The sequence below is a fragment of the Cryptomeria japonica genome, chromosome 10 (assembly GCF_030272615.1).
Source record: "Cryptomeria japonica chromosome 10, Sugi_1.0, whole genome shotgun sequence".
Lineage (NCBI taxonomy): Eukaryota > Viridiplantae > Streptophyta > Pinopsida > Cupressales > Cupressaceae > Cryptomeria > Cryptomeria japonica.
Window position 1 is genome coordinate 408,142,600 of NC_081414.1, and position 23,272 is coordinate 408,165,871.

The following is a 23,272-nucleotide window of genomic DNA, read 5'->3' on the forward strand; positions in this document are numbered from 1 at the left end:
CACTTTCAAGAGTGATCATCAGTGTTGATTGAACCTACACAACTAGTAAACATTGGAACAGAAGAAGCTCAACATACCATACATGAAGCTCAATCCTTATCAGCAGAAGAACTGAAGGAATTTGTTAATTTCTTCATGGAGGAAAAGATCAATTTTGCATGGACATATGTTGTTATGTCGGGTCTAGATCCTAACCTCATAATGCACCATCTTTCTATCACTCCCAGGGTTAAACCTATCAAGCAAAAACTCTAAAAAATGCATCCTCATGTGGCATTACTTGTTAGGGTTGAGTTAGAAAAATTACTAAGAGCTGGATTCATCATAGCAATTGATTATGTTGAGTGGATATCTAATATTGTACTTGTTTCTAAACCTAACAAATCAATACGTGTTTGCAAAAATTTCAGAGACTTAAATAGCCCAAAAGATTATTTTTCATTGCCTAACATAGACATGATAGTGGACATGACTGTTGGTTATGAAATGTACTCTCTGATGGATGGTTTTTCCAGATACAATCAAATCAAAATTGCACCTAAGGATCAAGAGAGAATAGCGTTCACCTATGCATGGGGAACTTTCTGTTGGAATGTAATTCCCTTCATCTTAAAGAATGCAGGTGCCACTTATCAAAGAGATGTAACAACAATTTTTCATGATATGATGCATAAAAACATGGAGGACTATGTCGATGATACTCTACTCAAATCTATGAAAAGATCAACACATCTCTCAGAACTAGGTCCAATCTTAGACGGGATGGAAAAATTTAAACTTAGATTAAATCCCAAGAAATGTGCATTTGGAGTCACATCTAGTAAGCTCCTAGGATACATTGTTTTAGCGAAAGGAATTGAAGTGGACCTAGAAAAAGGTAAAGCTATCATGGACATGCCACCTCCAAAGAATGTCAGTCAAATGAGGACTCTACAAGGGCGGGTCCAATCAATAAGACGTTTCATCTCTCAGCTATTTCAAAACAAACCCTTGATACTCTACATATCAGCTACTGATACATCACTAGGGGAACTTTTGGCTCAACGGGATGAGAATAAAAAGGAAGGAGCTATATATTATATTAGTCAGACGTTGGTGTCCTATGAGATGAACTATACTATTATTGAGAAATCTTGTCTGGTATTGGTCTTCGCATCATAGAAATTAAGACATTACATGCTAGCACATTCTATCAAACTAGTGGCTAAGATAGATCCACTCAAATATCTTCTCAGCAAGGCAATGCTTATAGGGAGATTGGCTAAGTGGTTTATGATACTTATAAAATTTGACATTGAATATATAGAACGCAAAGCTATGAAAGGACAAGTCATTGCAGATCAACTTGCTGATGCTCCGCTTGAAGACAATCAACCTTTGCACATAGAATTTCCGGAAGAATCCATAATGCACCTTACTCAACGATCCTAGAAAATGTTCTTTGATGAGTCTTTTACTCAACAAGGTTTTGGTGCTAGAATTTTTTTTATCATTCCTCAAAGATACTCAATCCCAAAGGCGTACAAGATCTTCTTTCCTTATACAAATAATATTATAGAATATGAAGCCTTGGTAAATGGAATCAAGATAGCTATTGAATGGAAAGTGGTTGAGTTATACATCTATGGTGACTCTCAACTAATAATCAACCAGATCAATGATATATATCAAGCTCAGGATGAAAAACTGATTCCCTACAAAAGAATGGTTGATGACTTTAAGAAATACTTTACCTTTGTATCATTTCAGCAAATTCCTAGATCAACAAACAGAGCAGTCGATGCTATGGCTACATTGGCATCTATACCACAGCTACAAGAATTTGAATATCGCTATGAATTCCTGGTGGAAGAGCTTCATTATCTGGCTTATGATTCCCCTAAATCCTAGATGGTTTGTTCTATTGTTGGATATGACTCATCTCGCTATAGTCATATCTACTCTTACTTACATGACCAAATTATCCCTGATAACCTTACCCGTAATGAGAAAAGAAACTTCATCTGAAATGCTTCACGGTATGTCACCATTGCTAACGATTTGTATAGGCGAGGTTCAGATAGTACTTTTCTTAGGTGTCCACAACCTAAAGAGTCCCAACATGCATTATCTGAATTCCATGAAGGTATTTGTGGATCTCACTCAAACGGTCTAACTTTAGCTTGGAAATTGCTAAGGGATAGCTACTATTGGCCTGATATGGAAAAAGATGCTATAAAATTTGCTAAAACTTGTGAGAAATGTTAGCTACATGGGCATCTCATACATGCCCCAGCAAGAGAGCTAATACCTTTTATCACACATTGGCCTTTTCAACAATGGGTGTTTGATCTCATCGGCCAAATCTATCCTGCATCCTCTAATGGACACAAGTTTATCATAACTGCAACTGAATACTTCACCAAGTGGGTTGAAGCGGTTCTGCTAATCAAAGCAATCGGCAAACAAGTAGCTATGTTCATTCTTAACTATATTATCTATAGGTGTGGCATACCTTCTTCAATTGTCACTGACAATGGAGGGCAGTTCAAAAACAAGGATCTAGATGAGCTCTGTCAAAATTTCAAAATCAAACAACATTGGTCTTCTATATATTACCCTCAAGGTAATGGCCAAGTTGAAGCATCTAATAAAAATTTGTTGACTATCTTACACAGAACGGTCCACAAATATGGAAAGGATAGGCATCTGCAGCTCAATCTGGCACTATGGGCTTATCGAACAAGCATCAGAACACCTACAGGAGCTACACCTTTTGCTTTGGTATATGGGGCTGAAACAAGCTTGCCTATAAATGTGGAAATCCCTTGTTTGAGAGTTTCTCTGCAAGGTCTTGTCACTGATGAAGATCACAGAATATCTAGATTGCAAGAACTCGAATTGCTAGATTAACGTCGACAAGTGGCGTTTGATCACCTGCGAGCTTATTAGAAAAGAATGTCTAGATGTTATAACAAGAAAGTTTGACACAAATAATTTTAGGTTGGTGACTTGTTTTAAGAGATAATCCTAAAAATAAACAGTTTCGAGAACAAAAGGAGAAGTTTGAACCCAACCGGTTGGGTCCTTAAATCGTTACTGCAACCTTTAGCTTTGGCACATATCAACTCTCAACATCGGAAGGAGAATAGCTCTATGAACTGATCAACACCATCCACTTGAAGAAATTCTACACTTAACATTCTTTGCTCCAACAATATGTACAACTAAAAAGTCCTGAAGAAATCTAAAAATCAGAAAAAGTCATGAAGAAATTCTTTAAAAAAAAAGTCTTGAAGAAAAAAAAAGAGAAAAGAGAAAAGAGCAAAAAAAATCAAAATATGAAAGAAAAATGCTTTGGTGAAAACTTGGTAAACGGGCACCTTGGTAGTAAAAAAAAATAAAAAAGAAAGAATCTTTGCCAAGAAGGTGAAAACCTAGTAAACATGTGCCTCTTGTACTGAAGTGCTCCATCTATCAACACAAATTTGGCATTTACTACTTTATTTCCCTCTTTTCTCCATCTTCTCTTTAGCTTGAATATATCCTTCAGTCGCTTTCGTGACACCTTGGTTCTTCTTGGAACCCTCATGGCTTGAAATTGATCAACGTCCTAGTCTTAGGGTAATCAACTGATCAATTTAAATGTCCTAAGCAGTTCAACTAGATCATCTTTTTGTCGGTAGTACCAGGTCATCCAATCTGAGGCAGTCACCTATCTCCTATCCACTACACAGTTTTACCACTGAATAAACACAAAAATCAAGAACACTGAAAACTGTTTGAGCTCTGATTGAAATTTCCTTTGAATGTTGTCTTTTAACTTGGTTTTTGATTATTATTCCCTCTGAGTAACTCGAGGAAGTCTATCTTGACTGAGAGGAGCAAGGACTGGGGACATGATACTTTTATTAGTTTTTTGCTTGTAGGAATGATTCTGATAATCTGAAAACATCTCATAAGTTGGGTGTCTGTGATAAGTTCCTTCACATCAAGGTGAACTCGCCACACATACCTTGACTCCATTTATTTGTACGCTACAAGGAGGTTGGAATCATTTCCTTGTCCATTTTAAGTAACTTTCTTTATCATGCAATCTGGATACATGCTTAATATGTCCTAGGATATGAACGATACAAGGGTCATTGCGGACAAGATAATCAATATTGCATATAACAAGGAAGGAACTCTACTTTGTCTGGTGTGTTTGCATGCAAGAAATATTCAGTTCATCCTGGCTCTTTATGCCTTGATGCTTATGTCCGCTTGCTATATTAAAAAGGACATGACATTCAGGTCATCCTGGCTCTTCGTGCTTTGATGCTTATGTTTATTCCTACATTTCTGCTCAGTGGTGATAAAAAGAAAATTAAAATCCAATGACTCCGTTTTAGATTGCATTCATTCTTAATGTTGTGCATTGCAAGTGATTTCAGCATAATACAATCTCTCTCTTTGTTCTTTGAATGAGAGTTTGACTTCAAAACAATCATCATTTCTTCGCCAAGTGGTCAACTGACTTTATCGACACGATTGAGTTCTTAAGACTCGAAATCTAAAATCTTACATGAGATGTTAGCTGCATTCATGAGCATAACATATATAGATCCATAAGTTCATTCAGCATTCATCTGCATTCATATTATTACATGAAAAACAAAAAATAATACATTTACATCATTAGCTCATCATTTTTATCATTTATTGCATATGAAAAAGAAACAAAAACATCCATATTCATCTACATTATATACATACTGAAAATAAATGCATTCATTTAGAACATCACGTAGAAAAATGCATATAGAAGGACATCTCACAAAACATCTCATATAACTCAGCACAAGAACAATGAGATTGAATCATGTCTCATATATATCTCATCAAAATATCACTGTCAAAGGGGTACAAATGATATAAATTGTCATAAATAATGTCTATCGAGGCAAGGATCATATAAACTACAAAAATGGGGTATACAACATAACACAAAGCCTATAACAATATAGCTCTGGCCCTCTCCCTCATCGCCTGGTGGAGGAGGAGGTGCTTGTGGAACATCAAACTGTCAAGGTGCTAGTGCTCCCTCTAATCTAGCCATATACTATGAGTACGAAGCCACCTATCTATCTGTTGGCACTGCTACATTGTATGCTTCCACATATTACGCTACTAGGCTAGATTGATGCAAAACCTCACATCGGGAGGCAACTAACTATCCTCGTAATCTCAATACCTCCTGATCGCGCTCTGCAACCTGGGTCTGCGTAATTGCCAACTATGTCTGGAGAGTCCTCACCTTCCCTCTCAACATATAGATCATATCTATCGATGTCTGTCCCCGAGGTATCTCCTCCCTCAGTCGGCTCATCCCTCTATTGTCACACATGTCGAGGGGCATCTCTCTCTCCATCTCCCCCTCACCACCAATACCACCTCTCGCCCTTGCATCTCGATCTCCACCTCCCTCTCCTCCAACTGCACCCAATGAACCATCCTCTTCCCTCCTCCACTACTGACTAGTCACTGGTACCCTACTATTGCTTGCACCAGGAACACCTCCTATCTGCCTAGGTGGATCTACTCTTTGTCCCTGTACCTGAGCCTGTCCCTATGCCTGAGCTGGTACGTCCTCTCCACCCTCATCAATCTAAGGCACTCACTCTCTTAGATATGTAAACCGTAGGAATGGATGTCTAAAGGACTCATCATTGTACTCTGGGGTCACCCCCGAATCAACAATATCCTCTAAATAATCCCAGCACTGTGGCTGGAGGGCTATCATCTTTTGTACTGCTAGGGTGTAAGATAACTTCGGTCCCAATCCCTTCCTCTCCACATCCCCGAACCGAGCGTACGCAATAAGCTCCTATGAAATACCCTGCACTCGCGCGTATTGCCTCATCACCCAGCTAACAACAAATTGCTCAATAATTATCTGCGATCTCCCAATGAGTGGGTGTGTCATAAACATCAATCTTCACTCATGCCTCTAGTCATCCCACTCCTCTAAACCCCTGTAAGGCCTCCAGACAACTACAATCGGGTCCTCCAACTAGCGTCTCCAAAAACCTATCTTCCCCAAGTGGGGTTGCGTCAAGTAACTTGAATATCAGCATACAATGGGCTGATGTGCCTCTCTCGAATCATCAACCATTGGTTTGCAAACTGGGATATGCTCCCATGCCCATATATGTAGAATAAGAACTCTAGCAGCCATGCTCTTTGCATCTTGGTATGCAATCTCATGCATCTCATGATACATGTGTGCTAGCAAGCAAGATCCCCAACCTAATCTCCTCGACTGAGAAATTAACATCTCCAAAATCCTCCCCCAACCACACAAGAATCCCTGTTGACCTCTATCTAGCATAACAAAGCATCCTATCAATCTAGCCAACACACAAGCAATGGGAAATCTTCCTCCATATCTGCTCATCAAGTCATCTTGTGAAATGGATCGTAATATAAGACTGTCATCCTGGAAAACCATGTGTAATGTTGTAGTCCCCACCTGAGGAGACGAATCATAATCCACTCTGCCACCTGAAAATGGAATCCTTAGAATCTTGTATATGTCCTCAGGAGGGATATTCATCTCCCCGGTGGGCAGGTGAAATGTGTTATGCTCTGAATAAAATCTCTTGACTAATGCACTCAACAATTCGTGATTCACATGAATATTTGGCATCTGCAACAAGTGTCCAAAACCACATGCCTCAATATGAGCCCTCCGAGTAGCTGCAAGTTGTCGAACTAATCTCATGGTTGGCGGATAGGTACACTGAAATTGTATGTCCGGCAAGCTAGCCTGAAAAATTAAACATAAACTCATTAGTATGCAATACAAATTGAGCTATAAAGTTGTCAAAAGTGCCCATGAATCCAACTAATTAATTACGGAAATCAAAATTTCAAGTTTCGATGCTAAAAAATGCTCACTGTTTTTTAAACAAGTAAACACAAAGAGGCAACAACTCGTACGAGTAAAGATTTTGAATAGTACGAGTAAACTCTATGATACGAGTAACTATCTTAAATAGTATGACTAAATAGACCCTGATGAAATATCTCGTACGACCTAAGGGTATCTACAGAATGACAAAGCAAATGACTATATACGAGTAAACATTATTTAACAGTTACTCTTATGACAAACCCTACTTGGTAGTACGACAAGACACGAGCTCAAACGAAATTAAAATGAGAAATTCATTTTAAAAATTACAAATTTGGAAATTTAACAAGCTAAAGATCGATCACTTACCATAGGGGGATAGTTCCTAGGTCGATTATGTTGTCTTTGCAGCTCAAATTAGTGGGTATGCTCAGGAATTGCCATTTCGCTCCAAAGAAGGTTTTTGAATTTTTTAAACTTTGAGAAGTGAAAATGAAATGAAAATATGACCCTTTTCACTCCTTATATAGAAAACCCTAATTTTTCAACTTGCTCCGATGGACGTGAAAATTATACCCTTGACTAAATTGACCATCGTGAGTCCATTTTCGGGATCGAAATCGAAATATGAGATCATTTTTCTAGTCAAAATCTCACAACATTGACCACTTGGTACTTTCATCTTCAAATTACTTTTTCTCATCATTTTTCGCTCAAATCAATTTTGATTTCAACTTAAATCTCCAATACATCTTCATGCTCAGATTATCATCATTAAATCTTTTTATCCTTTCAATTTCCTACAATCATTGTAACCTCGCTATCTTTCGATTTCACTCTCAAGGGGGCATGATCATTACAGCATCATTATAATTGATTGCATCATCAAAAGTCGAGCAGAAAAACTTTTTAATCAAAGATTAATCAAACAAAACCTTATGGTTCTTCAAAATCGAATCGATCTCTAGGGGCATATCAGTTTCATCGCATCAAATCAAGCTGATATTATCTTCATCTAAATCACGCTTAATTCAAGTCAATCTGTTCAGTTTCATTGCATCAAATCAAGTTGGACATTCTCTTTGCTCAATCTAGATCAATCAAGTTCTAGATCAATACTCGTTTCTTGATCCATCAAGTTCAAGAATGGTATCTCGCTCTTTGTCGGTCCTAGTTCAATCAAGTTCAGGATTGGTATCACTCTAATATGTTCAGCTTCATTGCTTCAAATCAAGCTGAACATCTCGCTCTTCATCGGTTTATGATCCATCAAGTTCAGAGCTGATAATCTGTTTGACATTAAATTTTCTTTGAATCAATGCATTGCCCGCACATCAATTCAAAGAGGGGCAAATGTAATACCCTAAAAATGGTCATCTAAACCATGAGCCCCTAATCTCGACTACATCACCAAGGTCCTAACCAAAGGCAAATTAAATCAATCAAGAACACCTAATTAATTAATTCTCAGTCATCAATGTCACATGGCAAATAAATCATTTTATATTAATTAAATAATCATTCCAAGTAAATCATTTTAGTCAATTATCTTATGTATTTAATTAAATATCCTAGCATATTTAATTAATAAATAAATTTTCCATTAAATCATTAAAAAAGAATTAAAATTGAGAAAAGAAAGCAAAATGGAATTAAATTGAAAAATCTCATAAAAGCAATTAAATCAATTAAATATCAAAATTGAATAAAATATGGAATAAATTAGTTTTTTTTATTTTATCTTAAAATTAGTTCAATTTCCTTTAAAGTTGAGAAAAGCAGACAATCACATCAATTCACCTAGATTGTGCTTCCTCTTGGAGAATCTCTGTCGTTCATCATTGATCGATCTTGACCATTGGTCTCTCTCTAGATTTTTTATAAATTCAAGCCCTCATCTCTCATAAAAAAAGAACCCTGGAGATTATTGTTATTATGTTGTTTTTACTCTAGGTCTATTGAGAATATTGCATTAGCTTAATCATATTGCTTAATCATGTTAGTTTGATTAAAATCATATAGATGGATAAATTGATTAAATCATGTTAGCTTAATCTTGCAATATCTTGCATCCATTTAGCTCAGTTTCATACTCATATAGATTAAATCCTTCATTTGGGTGTCGTCTAGTCACTGGTGTTGCACAAAGAAATCTGAGAGAAAAACTAAACTCACATCTACTAGAAGGCAATAGGTCACTTTGTAATGGTTTCCTTATTCATTGATTATTGATTTACTAACTATGCATCTAATGACTTAATTGAAGTGTAGTGTATTCAGATACAGATATAGATCCACTTTTCACACACACACACACACCAGTAAACATAGAATGAAACGATAGAATCAGATATCGTACGAGGATTAGCAAAGAACCAGACGATAAAACTTAGAACTCGTACTGTGTGCTATATAAACTCATACGACGGTTTGCAAAGACTGTACAGACGAAATCTGGAAAATAAAAAGAAATGATTGCAAGGCCGAAAAATTGAATTCTCAAGCCCCACGGTAGGTGCCAAAAATGTGTGTGTGAAAAGTGGTAATCTGCAAGTTGTAAGGCACAAACACTTCAATAAGTCATTGCATGCGTGGTTAGACAGATATAATCAATGAATATAAAAACCATAACAAATCGATCTATTGCCTTCTAAAAGATGCGAGTATAGACTTGCTCTCAGATTTATCTAAGCAATATCAGTGACTAGACTAGACCAAGATGAAGGATTTAATCTATATGAGCACAAGATTAAGCTAAATGGATGCAAGATTAAGCTAGATATGCAAGATTAAGCTATGAATGATTAAACTAAATATGCAAAAAAACTAATATGCAATAATCTCAAAGCACAATATTCTTAATGACTCTAGAGCAAAAAACAACATAATAACAATAAATCTCTAGGGTCTTTCGATTAGGAGATGAGGGCCTGAATTTATAGAAAATCCAGAGAGAGACCAACGGTCAAGATCGATTAATGATGAGCGGTCGAGATTCTCCAAGAGGAAACACAATCCAAGTGAATTGATGCGATTGGCTGATTTTCTCAGTTTTAAAGGAAATTGAGGTAAATTTAAGATAAAATCAGAAAAAACTGATTTATTCTATATTTTTATTCAATTTTGAGATTTAATTGCTTTTTTGAGATTTTTCAATTTATTAGATTTTTAAGATATCTCAATTTGATTCCTTTTTCCAAATTTAAATCCTTTTTTTAAAATTAATTCCTTTTTAATGATTTTATGGCAAATTGATTTATTAATTAAATATTCTAGGATATTTAATTAAACAAATAGGATAATTGATTAAAATGATTTACTTGGAATGATTAATTAATTAAATAAACATTTAGTTAATATAGAATGATTTATTTGCCATGTGACATTGATGATTGAGGAATTAATTACTTAGATGCTCAAGATTAATTTCATTGCCTTTGGTTAGGACCTTGGTGATGTAGTCGAGATTAGGGGCCCATCGTTTAGATGACCATTTTTAGGGCATTACACTACTTTCCCTCAGATTCAAACCTGCTCTGATACCATGTTGAATTTATGGTGCTCAATTGTCCATGGGCAATGACTCAATCATTGTTGCCCTCCCAACCATAGATGATAAATGCTTATTACCTCCCCTGAGCATTGCTTATTCTTCATAAATTAGATTGTGTGAGTTCTATCTATTTCTCTTTATATCTTTTGTGATGCCCCTTCACCAAGGGACGCCACTCTTCCAAGTGGAGCCAATTATTATATTATATGATAATATATTAATTATTATATTATCATTTAATAATTATACAATATAATTATATTTATCTCACAATAATAATATTAACACAATGAATATAATATAATTATATTGTCACAATATAATCACAATAATAATATAATAACTATATTATCAATATAATTACTATACTATCAATTATTATCAATATAATTATTATATCATAATAATTATATTATCACAACCTTTATGATGTCTATGTCGGCTTGAAGGAATCCAACCATAGCATCAACACTCCCTCTTAGTCGATTAGGCCAATTAGGCCACTTACATAATTGTCTTCCTCGGGCTAAAAGTGATGACCGACGCTGCCAATCTTCAACACAAAATATGCAACCAATAAATTTTTATAAAAATAATTACCATAGGATGAAATAAAGGAGTAATTTAACAACAAAATCAAAAGCACCCATGGAAAAAGGTGATAGCAATGGATCAAGAGAGATTAAAGAAGAAATTCATTTGACGAAGAAAGGTAACATGGAAAGTCTAAAGAGTGAAGAGAGAAGACAAAGATAAAATGTTGAGAGGGAAGAAAGACACCACCAAGAGATTGCAAAATATAGAAAAGAGGAAGAGTGGGTGTGCCAATAGGGTTGTTGTTGGGCATGCCAAACTGGGTGTTGTTGAAAGAAGAAAAGGGAAAGAAATTAAAGAGACATGATGGAAAAATTTGAAACAAGTGACTTCACACTTGAAAAAAACATAAGAAATTCTGACAAATTTGGAAAAGATTATAAAAAATATGGGAAATCCAAGAGATAATTGGTAGAGGACTATAGAAGCAATGAAGCTCTATCCTTACCACATCTCTCTAAAAATCCAATGATCAAATCAAATCCATCAAACATTCAATCAATTGGATGATATATTTCTTGAATTTCAAAAAATCTCAAATTGTTTTGTATCTATTAAAGAGGAGTATTTGGAGCAATTAGTCAACAAAAGTGTGAAATAATTAAGGAGAGAATAAATAGAGAAAAAAAATCTATGATGAACCTACGGAAGGAAGTGTTAGCTTAAACTAATGAAATGTAACTTACAAATAAGAAGACATCACTGAAAACAAAATGATTATGAAGAGTCACAACCCCCAGACGAAGACCCATCCCTTATGCCTTATAAAACAAGAAGGATCTCAATTGAAAAAGTATTGCAAAATAAAGGAAAACTTTTGAAAAAACAAATTATGATATATTGTGAAAAGATTTTGGGAAAGTAATAATAAATTAAGATAGAAAGAGTCAAGGGTAGGATAAAAAAATCCTTAATAAAAAAAAGTATTAAAAAGGAAAAGAAAGAGATCCAACCCATTCAAAGACCAGAACAAGAGGAAACAAGACAAAACATGAAACATAAACAATCAAGCTCTCGATATTTAGAAAAGACACTACAAGTCTACAAAAAATATATTAATCCTAGAATCACTATGACAAAGGAAAGATATTGATGAGGATAAAATTAAGTTACTTTGACTTTGTGACATCACTATTAAATATACCTTGGATCGGTATAAGAAAACATGGCCTAAACATGATAAGGACTAGAAGGAGGTAAAGAAATATTTCTTAAAAAAAATGATACTCTAAAAGTACCATCTGAAAGTGTAAGCAAAATGATAGAGCTTGTATAGAGAAAAAGAGAATTAGTAAAAGAAAATGATAAAAGGTTCAAAGAAGTATTGTGTATGCTAGAGGAACCACTAATAGAGAAGCAGAGGGTGGAATGATTCATCTTCAGATTTCAAAAAGATATCCAAGCAACACAAAATAGTACAATTTTTGATACATACATAGATGTAGTAACCATGGCCTACCATATTGAGGCACAACCATGGAGAAATTTAGACAAAGAGAGGGAAAGTGAGGCAATAGAAAAGCTACAATTGATGGTTGACCAACTAACTTTGCACCAAGACATAATGACGAGATAAAAACATAGAACATATGGTGTTATTATTCCTCACAAGAATTCCGCTTAAGAAATGATTTCCCAGAGGCACAGGATGAAAATCGGGCAACAATAACAAAAATGGAACTATAAATGGTATCACAAAAGCTCCAATTAATATTTTGTGGACTTTGTGGAGAGGGGGACAATCATGAAATAGACAATTGTTCATCAAAATATTTCCACCTAAGGAATGCAAACGCACACCAAGACCCTAGATGTTTTTTGAGCCATGGGTATATTAGAGAATTTGATAATAAAAAAATGCCCTATGTAAGGGGCTTACAAAACATCTCTTATATACACAAGATGTTGGATATAGATTTTCACCATGAAGAAATAATAGAAATGCTAATGCATTACAAAATACCCTTTCATAGAATTACCACAAGGATAATAGATCATTTAATTAAAGAGGAGGTCGATGATTCAAAAGGGAAAACTAGAGAAGAGATGATGTCAATTGTTACAAATGCAGTAAGCATGGAGCATGGATACTATGTCATAGAATATTGGACAAACAAAAGGAAGAATTGTGCATTTTGCAGTCTTGAGGATCATGACCTATATAACTATGAGAGAGCACACCAATATTTTTAGAGTGCCTCGCCCAAATTTAAGAGTGATTAACTTCAAGGGCCAAGTAGAGGGGCTAGACTTATAAGGAAAGTACCTCTGCAAGGAGCTAGAAGGTGTCAAAGACTAGATAATTGGTTATCAAAGACATCAACTAGTGAAGATATCTCTAGAGAAGAGTATTAAGTCATAAAACTTTAGAAAAATAAAAATTCAAAAGCACAAAACAAGAAAAATAATATTGTCATAATCATCAACCAAAAGGTTGATACTACAAAAAAAAATGAAAAAAAAAATGAGGAGATAAGTCAAGAATTAGATGAAGAAGACAACTCAAAATTCTAGAGTGAAGCAGACAAAAAGCTTGGCATGATAGAAAATGAGGCTCAAGACATTTAAGAAAGAAGGAATAGTCTAACTTTATGATAGCAAGTTTAAGAAGACATACAAACTCAAAGTCTGGTGGCTCCACTCGTATTACATCCATAACATACTACAAAATGGAGTAGTCCAACTCCACATACTTGATTACACAACCTTACAATGCTATGTGATATTATATATAATAAATGGACGTTAATACCTATATGAATGTCTAGAAAATGGTCACTACATGTGTTATGATATGAAGGTTATATAATTTTTGTTTGTATGATATTCTATTAACAAGTCTATTAAGCATCACATGCTACTCTCCTATCTCCCTACCACTACTAAGTCTAGGGTATAAATACAAAGAGAATACTTGGTGCTTAGAAATTCGGTTTGTGACTCCTCGCTTTTTTGCTAGCTGTATTTTTTGAGTGTGAAAAATATTAATTTTCGTGTTGGTTGTTTTATTTTGACGTTCATTCTTATTGTAGCTTACATGCAAGTCAAATTGGAAAAACCAAAATTTTATATATCCATTCTTGTTTTCCTTATGTGTGTGCTCACAATGGCTAGGTTGTCTTTTGTGCACAAACTAGTGAACAGGATGACATACTTTATTTGGAAGTTAGAAAATAAATTTCTCCTAGCTTGTCCACGTTATTATTCACCTCCAAAATCTTGATCCAATATTCTTATCTAGCCATTCATTATCAAATTTCACAGCAATGGGTGTAGAATTGCTCTAGATCATTTCTAGTCTCATAGATTTGAACTTGAACCTTTAAATTTGATATTTGTCCCACATTTTCCTCCCCTTCTATTCATCATGAGCCAAGTAAAGTGAAATTTATTTCAAAATGCATGCTAGGGTGGTAAATTTAAAAACTAATCCTAATTTAAAATAATAATTTAAGATGAAGGAATCTATTAAGCACATCTAGATTTCAATTACAAATAGATAAAAAGGATTCAATCAACATTATATCATCATTCTAAGAATAAACCACAAACTTCTTGTTCTCAACAATTGTTCATTATCGTTGAATTAATCCAATTAGAAGTCTAATTGCAAAGAACGTGACCCTTGCAATTCAGTAGTTTTCCCAAAAATATTTTTAAACATTGCCCATTTCTTTTCATATTCATAATATTTACATTGACACAAAATAACCCAATCATATCTTGGTATTGCCTTTGTTTGTTGTTCATGGTGACCACCTCATCATCATGACTTGGTATTGCCTTTGTATGTTGTTGATGATGCAGACTGGCTTCGTTGGAACTCACATGACATCACTAGGGGATCGTGCGCTCATGAAAAGATAAGACCTTGAGTGGACACATGGTTTTAGGATTAATGACAATTTCTTAAGCCACGAAAATAAGACGGTGATATTAAAGCTTATTGTCCTTGTGCAAGGTAGGATTTACCTTTGGCATGTGCTACACAGTCCGAAGATTAACCGGAGTAATTATACCCTCGCTAGCTTGTATGATTTTAAGGACCCGATTGTTTGGAACTACTGTGTGGATGGGGGAGTGGCAAAGTATTTGGAAAACTTCAAGGGGCATGATGAACAACTCTCAATTCAGTTTGGCTTCTCCCAGAATAATCAAAGGGTTGTTATTGGGGGTATCTCTTTTGAAGTTTCTAGGAGGTCATCTCTCAGGCCACTAGATGGAAGCAGACAAGCCACGCTGCTAATAGTGACAACCTTAACAAATTTTTCAAGGGGAAGGAAGCCCCTGTCAAGTTGCAAGGTTGCTTCACCAGAGAGGAGCTTCAACACCTGTGGAACCGGGTATGTTTAATGATTATGAAATATTTTACCCTTGAGCACCATCATAAAGTTTACTACTACTATCACATGCCTTTGTTGAATCATTTTAGACATCGTGATCTTATTTACCTTCCTTTTTACTTGTTGCATTCCTTGGAAAGCTCCATTAAGGTGGCCCTTGACCCCAAAAATGAGGACAAAAACCCAATCCCACTTCACCAGGGTTTGATTTATAGGCTTTATGCTTACCACTTGGCCTTATGCCCCCCTCGCAACATTATGTTGATTCAGCCCCCTTTGTAGGCTTTTCACCCCTTGTCTACCTTTGTGAGTGGTTTTGCCCATTCTAGATTTTTCCAGCTTTCCTCGAAAGCCTTTACTTCACCCCTCCCTTCTTCTTCTGTGACCATTACTAAGTTGAGCCTACCTACCTTTTCCTCCCCTATTGTTGTTAAAGAGCGGAAAACCATTTTCTCTAAGGGCAAGAGCAAATATGCTTGAAAAAGGAAAAGAATCATTATTGACAACTCCAACTCTGAGGATTTAGATGAAGATGACCCTATTGTGGAAATTGAGGGAAGGAGAAGGTCACGACGACTGGCCTATCGAGGTGCTGGAGGGAAAAAAGAGGAGAAGTAGTTTGTTACTGAAATGGAAGAGGACATTGAAGGGGGTGATGGGGATGGTGGAAATTTATATGTGTCTGAGGAAAAAGATGTGGATGCAGGGGATATTGGTGTTGGCAATGATGGTGATGTATGCCCTTCGATGGGCCCCCAAGATATGACTAAAGGGTTTGTGGATCCTGTTGATAAATTGGAGGAAGTAGCCCCAAAGGAAAGTCTCTAGAAGGTGGACCCCATCATTGCAAAGGCTTCAGAGTTTGGTGACAAGGGGGTGAGGAGAAAGAAGGGGATGATCTGAGGGATGTTATGGAAAAGACTAATAAGGGAAAGAAAGGTGGTAAGAAAAAAGGAGACAAGAAAAAAGAAAAAAGGTGTCTCTTTGCTGATATGGATCAACAACATGTGAAATTGGAAGAGACTGTTGAGCTGACGAACTATCTCAAGGATGGTGAATTATAGGCCTTAAAGTGTGGGGTTAGGGAGATGAGGAGTCGCTTGGATAACTACGAGATGAATGTTGAATTGTAGGCCCTAAAGAAAGAGATAAAGGGATGAAGAGCAAATGGGATGTTAGAGACAAACAACTCATCAACATTAACAAAATTTGCATCAGAGTTATGCACAACTAGGCTACGACTTTATGGCTACTGCAGGACAAGGTTGTGGATGAGGAAGTGGACAAACAAGCTTGCAAGGAGCTCTACAAGTTCCTTATTGAAGATTGGGATAATGTTCTTGGTCTGGTTGGGCTTCGTAAGCCAACTCCTTAGTGTTAATGTTAGTCTAGTTTTTGATGTTTTTTTGGTTCTCTTTAGCTCTCCGGACTTACGAGGTGCTCCTCCTGTTGCTTTATTTCTACTGATAGCCTTATGGCTATGTTAATGGTCAACACCCTCATTAACGTTGCTTTATAAACAAAAACATATTTTGAGATTTTAGTTACTACAAATGAATCTATGACAACTTATAATATCCTCAAAACACAATTAAAACTAAGTACCCTCACATACAATTTGATTAATATTTACATTAGTTTCAATTACAAAGAGGTAGACCTATATTGCAATGACTTTGAGACTTTGATGAATGAATGAATGTTTTTAATACAATTAAGTCTCTATTGCAATGAATTTGAAATTAATTTATATAGTTCTATATATCAATTTATATAATTTATGCAAGTAGGAAACAACCTAAAGAATCTCACAATCAAAAATTTCAAATTACTAACAATCTAACATAATTTAAAATTTTGATATCATTGTAAATTAAGTTGTGAAATCTTGTGACAATATCCTCAAACACAATTAAAACTAAGTACCCATACAATTTGTTTACTTTCCACATTAATTTTAATTACAATAAATCAATCTCAACTCTTAAATCTAAATCAATTCCTTTTAATTAGTCATTTTTTAATTTTTAATACTTACGAGTGAATGAATATTTGTAATAACTTCCATGAAATCAAACAGTTTGTGGGACCCATAAATAGATAACAATATAGATAAGCAAGAAAGTCCAAAACAAACATGCATCCAACACATAACAGCCAAAACAAACATGCATCCAACACATAACAGCCTATGTTCAAATGTAGTTTGTGTCCCAACAGATTTCCTAGTATGATTTTTGTGCCCAATTGAACACAACCCATAACAGAAACCAAAAAAACTAAATGGACATTATTCAAATTTGAAGAAACAATGTTTTAAATACATTTGAATCTGTGTTACAATGAATTTAAAATTTATTATAAATGAATGAATGTTTCTAATAGAGGGATGCATCTAATCTGGTTCCAAAACTGTGTTATGGAACATCTATAACTTTCATATTATGCATACATAAAAACTGCAGAATAGACACAGAATGATTGTGGAGCTTGAAGAAGCGCCGTGACAGCAGTCTCCCACTACAATATAACACAAATGTTATTGGTGTACCACCATACGATTTTAAAACCAGAATAGCTACAGCCTTAATAGAGTTAGATCTGTGTTGCCGCAATGATTTTGAGCAAACAACTAATGAAACCCATAAATGGATATCTAACACAGTTAAACACCAAAAACCCAAAACAAACATGCAACAATTACATAACAGCCTATGATCAAAAGCAGTTTGTTGTTCCAACAGATTTCATGGTTCCAATTTCGGCCCAACCGAGCACACAACCCATAACAGAAACAAATCAACATGATTCAAATTAATAGAAACAAAGAAGAGTACAAAACAGTGTAGGTATAATTCCAGGTATCCATCCATCCATGTACAGACATCAATCACCATACAAAGCTGAAGCCCTTATGTCCGGCGCAGGGAGTCATTCCTGGCAAGAGGAATGAACTCCGAAAGAGGCGTAGTCATGGGAGAAGCCACTCTGCAAACAGGGCAAGTGGGGTGCCTACGGAGCCACTCATCAACACAGGCAACATGAAAGATGTGAGCACAATCAGGCATAATCCTCACCACATCCTCATCTACATAATCCGTAAGACATATGGAGCAACAATCCTTCTCAGCCTTGGAACCCCTCTTTTCAGAGTAGACCATCTTGGGGTAACCATCCAGGGTTGCCTGATCAAGCCCATGCCCGATTTCCCCCCGCTCCATCTCAGCCGGTACTCCAATTGGGTCGCCATGGGTCCTGGCCCTGCTCAATCTCAGCCTTATGCAAACATAGGAGGCCATCAAAATGATGGTCAAAACCGCCATGGTTCCCACTGATATAACGATCCCATAGCTGAGGCCCAGCCTGCCGAGCTCCGATCCAGAAGAGGAATTTCCCCCATCAGTAGAGCTCCCGTTCATCTTCAGAATAAGCAGCACCGTTATGACCTTTCACCCGCCCAAATCTACATCGGCCTCCGTGGCGTCTTCCCGGCGGGCCATTGTATTGCCTTTCCTTTTCTTCTCGCTTGCTTGTTCCATCTCCTTCTTTATCGATCTGCCGGATCAGCTTTGCCCGTTTGTCCTCACGCCCATCAAGATTCGAATTGTCCTTTCAACCACCTCACCGCATTCGTAAGCTGGAAGTTACATGCCCGCCCAAATCTACAGTTGACCCGGGGTTTGAGGGTGTAAAAGATTTGGGGCATTGACTGAATCGCAGGGGCTCATGTGCGAATCACTAATGGTGCAGGAGCGAAACTACTGTAGCATTTTTTGGGGTGCTCCGTAAACCAGAAATGGTCGCCCAAAGGAAATAATAATTTGTAGGCACATGCAATGCCCTTGGAGCTTTTGTAAGATTAAGTTTGTGGTAGGTGGAGTTTCCACCAGACATCATGGCGTCGTTATCGATCCATACCAACCATGTTTAATGTTGACTATGAAACGTTCCTTTGCTCAACCTAATCTTTTTTTCTTGGGCGCCTTAAACATGGAGATAATGTGAGTTGGCTTGTTTAGTTAGGGCATACGATTGCTTTTCATATGTGCTCTGGTTTTAAATAATACGACAATGGTTGACTTTTCAGGTGATGGTTAAGTTAACTTGCATGCTTGTTTGATTAGGTGAAAAGCTAATTGCTTGAATTGTGGTTGACTGCTTTTTTTTTTGATGAATGTGAAGGGGAAAAAGTGGGACGTGTTTAATCTGGTTCTAAAATCTCTTTCTATTATGCAGATAGAAAAGCAGATAGAAAAACTACAGAATAGGCACAAAATGGTTGGCAGAAGTATTGAGGCGGCTGCCCCCGCTATAGTATAAGGCACAGAATGGTTGGGAAAGCATTGAGGCCGCTGTCCCCCTTTATAGTATAACATGAAAGTTATCAGTGTATTCCAATGCGTTTTTGAAACCAGAATAGCTACAACCAAAAAGATGTAGAGTTAGTGCTATTTTTTTTTTTAAATTAGTTTTTAATATTGATTTTATTACATACCAGGCCTATTACATCCCTATCAAAAATATTTCTACATTGTTTTAAATTAGTAGCATAAAAAATAATATTATTTATTATGAAGGATTGAAAGTGTTCTTATATAAAATCTATTTTATTCTCATGGATATATACAAATATAAAATAAAAGTATAATAATAAATTAATTTTAATGGATTTTTTTTGCTTGAGGTGTGTAATGGTTAAATTAACATGCATGCTCGTTTGATTAGGTGAAAAGCTAATTGCTTGAATTGTGTGGTTGACTTTTTTGATAAATGAATCTGAAGGGAAAAAGTGTATATTTAGTGCTATTTTTTTATTAGTTTTTAATATTGATTTTATTACGTGGTAATGATGTAAAATTTATTTAATAAAAATTAAAAACATTTATTTGACTTGTTTGTGACACTTAAATGCATGAATTTCCCATGGATAAATACAAATATAAAATAAAAATATAATATAATATAATAATAATTTAATTTTAATGGATTTTTTTGCTTGAGGTGTCTAATGGTTAAATTAACATGCATGCTTGTTTGATTGGGTGAAAAACTAATTGCTTAAATTATGTGGTTTGACTTTTTTGTATAAATGAATGTAAAGGGGAAAAAGTGTATATTTAGTGCTTTTGTTTTTTTAATATATTAGTTTTTAATATTGATTTTATTATTTGGTAGCAATTAAAATCTTTTTTAAAAAAACTAAAAAATATTTATTTGATTTGTTTGTGACACTTAAATGCATGAAAAATAAAAAAATATATTTTATTATTATTATTTTTATTACAAGATTAATACATTATTATTTTCATAAATATATATAAAAACAAAAAATATTTTTACATTATTTCAAATAAATAATAAAATATATTATTATCATAATAATATATTAGAAATGATATTATTAATTATGGAAGATTGAAAGTGTCCTTACAAAATCTACCTTTTTCTTATTGATAAGAATAAGTACAAATAAAAAATATAATAATATAACAATATAATAATAATGTAATCTTAATAGATTTTTTGCTTTGGTCAAAGTTTAATAGAAATATAATAATAATAATAATAATAATAATAATTTGATACTAAAAGCTTTTTTGTTTTTGTAGAGAACTTAATGGAAACATAAAACTATAATAATAAGAATGTATTAAAACATAATAATATAATCATATCTTGATATTAATTGTAATATAATAATATATTAATAATTTAATATTAATTATAATATAATAAGTTCTTAAGTAAAATAATGAACAAATAGGATATCTTTTAGTGTGCTTTACCTATATTCATCTAAAGATAGGTATGCTAGTTTAATAATTTGGTGTTTAGTTGATTATTTGAGTTTAAAAATTGGCATATAATTTTATTTGAGCAATTTTGAATCTTTATTTTGTAATGGTTTGGATTTTTATTTTTTTTAGTATTCCTAGTATTAGGTTGGGATCAAAATTGCAAAGTATATGTCATTTGTAGATAGCTAAATTTGGTTAATTAATTTGATCAAATTTAAATCCCTATTCTTCCAATTAATTAATTAATTAATTAATCCCCCAATCCTATATTCTTAATTAATTAATCCCCAATCCTATCCTTCTAATTAATTAATTAACCCCCAGTCCATTTCTTCCTAATTAATTAACCTAGTTAATTAATCTCCTTTTTGCCATCCCATTTGAATAATTACTTTTAATTAATTAAATGTCCTTTTATCCAAAACCTTGTGAATTAACTAATTAGACTCAAATTCTATTTGAGCACATGGCTCCTAACCTTAAACCCCCGTCTAATCTAACCCTTGTCCTAACCCCGAGGTTCCAACCAACCCTATCCCTCCAAACCTCCCAACCAACCCTATCATATTCCTCCTAACCTCCATATGTACACATCCTAACCTCTTTTTCCCCTTTTGGGGAAAATATCCTATTTTGGGTGGCTTTGCCCAAAATGGACATGTGTCCTTCCTTCCCCTCTAGTTGAGCCACTTGTCCCCTTTGAGGACAAGTGTCTCCTCTTCACACACTCTCTCCTTCCTCTCATCTTCTATTTAATCCCTCCATTTTTAGACCAAATCCCCTCTTATCCACTTTTCATTCACTTGCATCATTACTCTACCAAAATTACTACTCACCCTCATTATCACTTTCAAAAATCACTCATGTTTGCATCCATGGAGCATAATCGAACATCCATTGATGTCATGAGCACACATCAAATCCTTGAATAATCGAATCAAAGTGAGGATATTGGTTTGTATTGCTTGTCATTTGTGTTCTTTGTTTTGATTTTAACATTCTTATCTCAAAGTGTTGAGTTAAATGGCTTGTTTGGTTGTTTTCTTCGTTATTTCAATCATTTAGTTTAGCACGCATATTTTCCCCTCACACATTCTGGCATGCCCAGTGGGGCCCACTTCATGGGTCATTCTAACGTTTTTTGTTGTTCTACTATTTTTTTATTGCAGATTTTGAGCACTTGCAAGCAAAAAAGCATATCTACAAGCTGATTTCCAGCATGACGAAAGTCTATTTTCTCAATTCCACAATTTCGCAAAATAGTGGGTTTGCACCCTGAAACAGCGGGTTTACGCCCTAAAACCGCGGGTTCGCTATTATCATTTTCATACGACAACAGGATCACCATTCTCACTCCTGCATGAAAGGTAAAATTTTCATTCTAAGTTTCGGGTTTTTATAAATGATTTTTGGCTTCTATTTGTAAAACAGCGGGTTCGCTTTTTTGCACCAGCGGGTTCGCTTTCTTGCACCAGTGGGTTTGCTTAAACCAACAAGTTAACTTTCTTGCACCAGCATGTTCGATTAAACCAGTGGATTCACTTTCTTGCACCAACATGTTCGATTAAACCAGTGGATTCACTTTCTTGCACCAGCGGGTTCGCTTAAAACAATGGGTTTGCACCACACAGTAGCCGGATCGTTAATTACCATTTACATGATTTTCTCGAATCCTATTTTTGGACTAATCAACTAACTTATGTGTTAGCGTTTTAGACCAACAATGAGAACGTGTTTTAGACAACCAGCAGGTTCGCTTAAACCAATGGGTTTGCGCCTTGAAACAACGGGTTTGCGCCTTGAAACAACGAGATACTGTCTATTGTGTTGATCCAGTGAGTTTGCACCCTGTTCCAGTGGGTTTGCACCCTGAAACAACAAGTTTGCATTTTTGGTGTTGTTATGTTGTCCAAACATTTTCAGTCTTTCTTTTCTTGTTCTAGCGGGTTTGCACCCTTGTCCTAGCGAGTTTTCTTTGTCTTGTCCTCTTTGGTTAGTTCAATCTCGTTATGCTATCGGAGTTTTTCTTCATTGATTTGCAATCTTACATTTCCCCAATAGTTAGCATCTATATTTGATGGCCTTGGTCTTTGACGTTGTCGTTATG

At 35.2% G+C, this 23,272-nt stretch overlaps 2 protein-coding genes across 2 annotated transcripts; both read right to left on the reverse strand.

The window, feature by feature from the left end:
* Window positions 1-6,091: 6,091 nt before the first annotated feature.
* On the reverse strand, window positions 6,092-15,756 carry LOC131038481 (protein MAIN-LIKE 2-like). The gene is made up of 2 exons (XM_059212518.1): window positions 15,670-15,756; window positions 6,092-6,790 (listed from the first exon to the last, which is right to left on the reverse strand). Exons 1-2 carry the CDS (start codon window positions 15,754-15,756, stop codon window positions 6,092-6,094), a joined length of 786 nt encoding a protein of 261 aa, XP_059068501.1.
* Window positions 15,757-18,153: 2,397 nt separating this feature from the next.
* LOC131038566 (RING-H2 finger protein ATL70) lies at window positions 18,154-19,337 on the reverse strand. The gene has a single exon (XM_057971049.2). The coding sequence runs from the start codon at window positions 18,784-18,786 to the stop codon at window positions 18,280-18,282; it is 507 nt and encodes a 168-aa protein (XP_057827032.1). The 5' UTR covers window positions 18,787-19,337; the 3' UTR covers window positions 18,154-18,279.
* Between the last annotated feature and the right edge of the window lie 3,935 nt (window positions 19,338-23,272).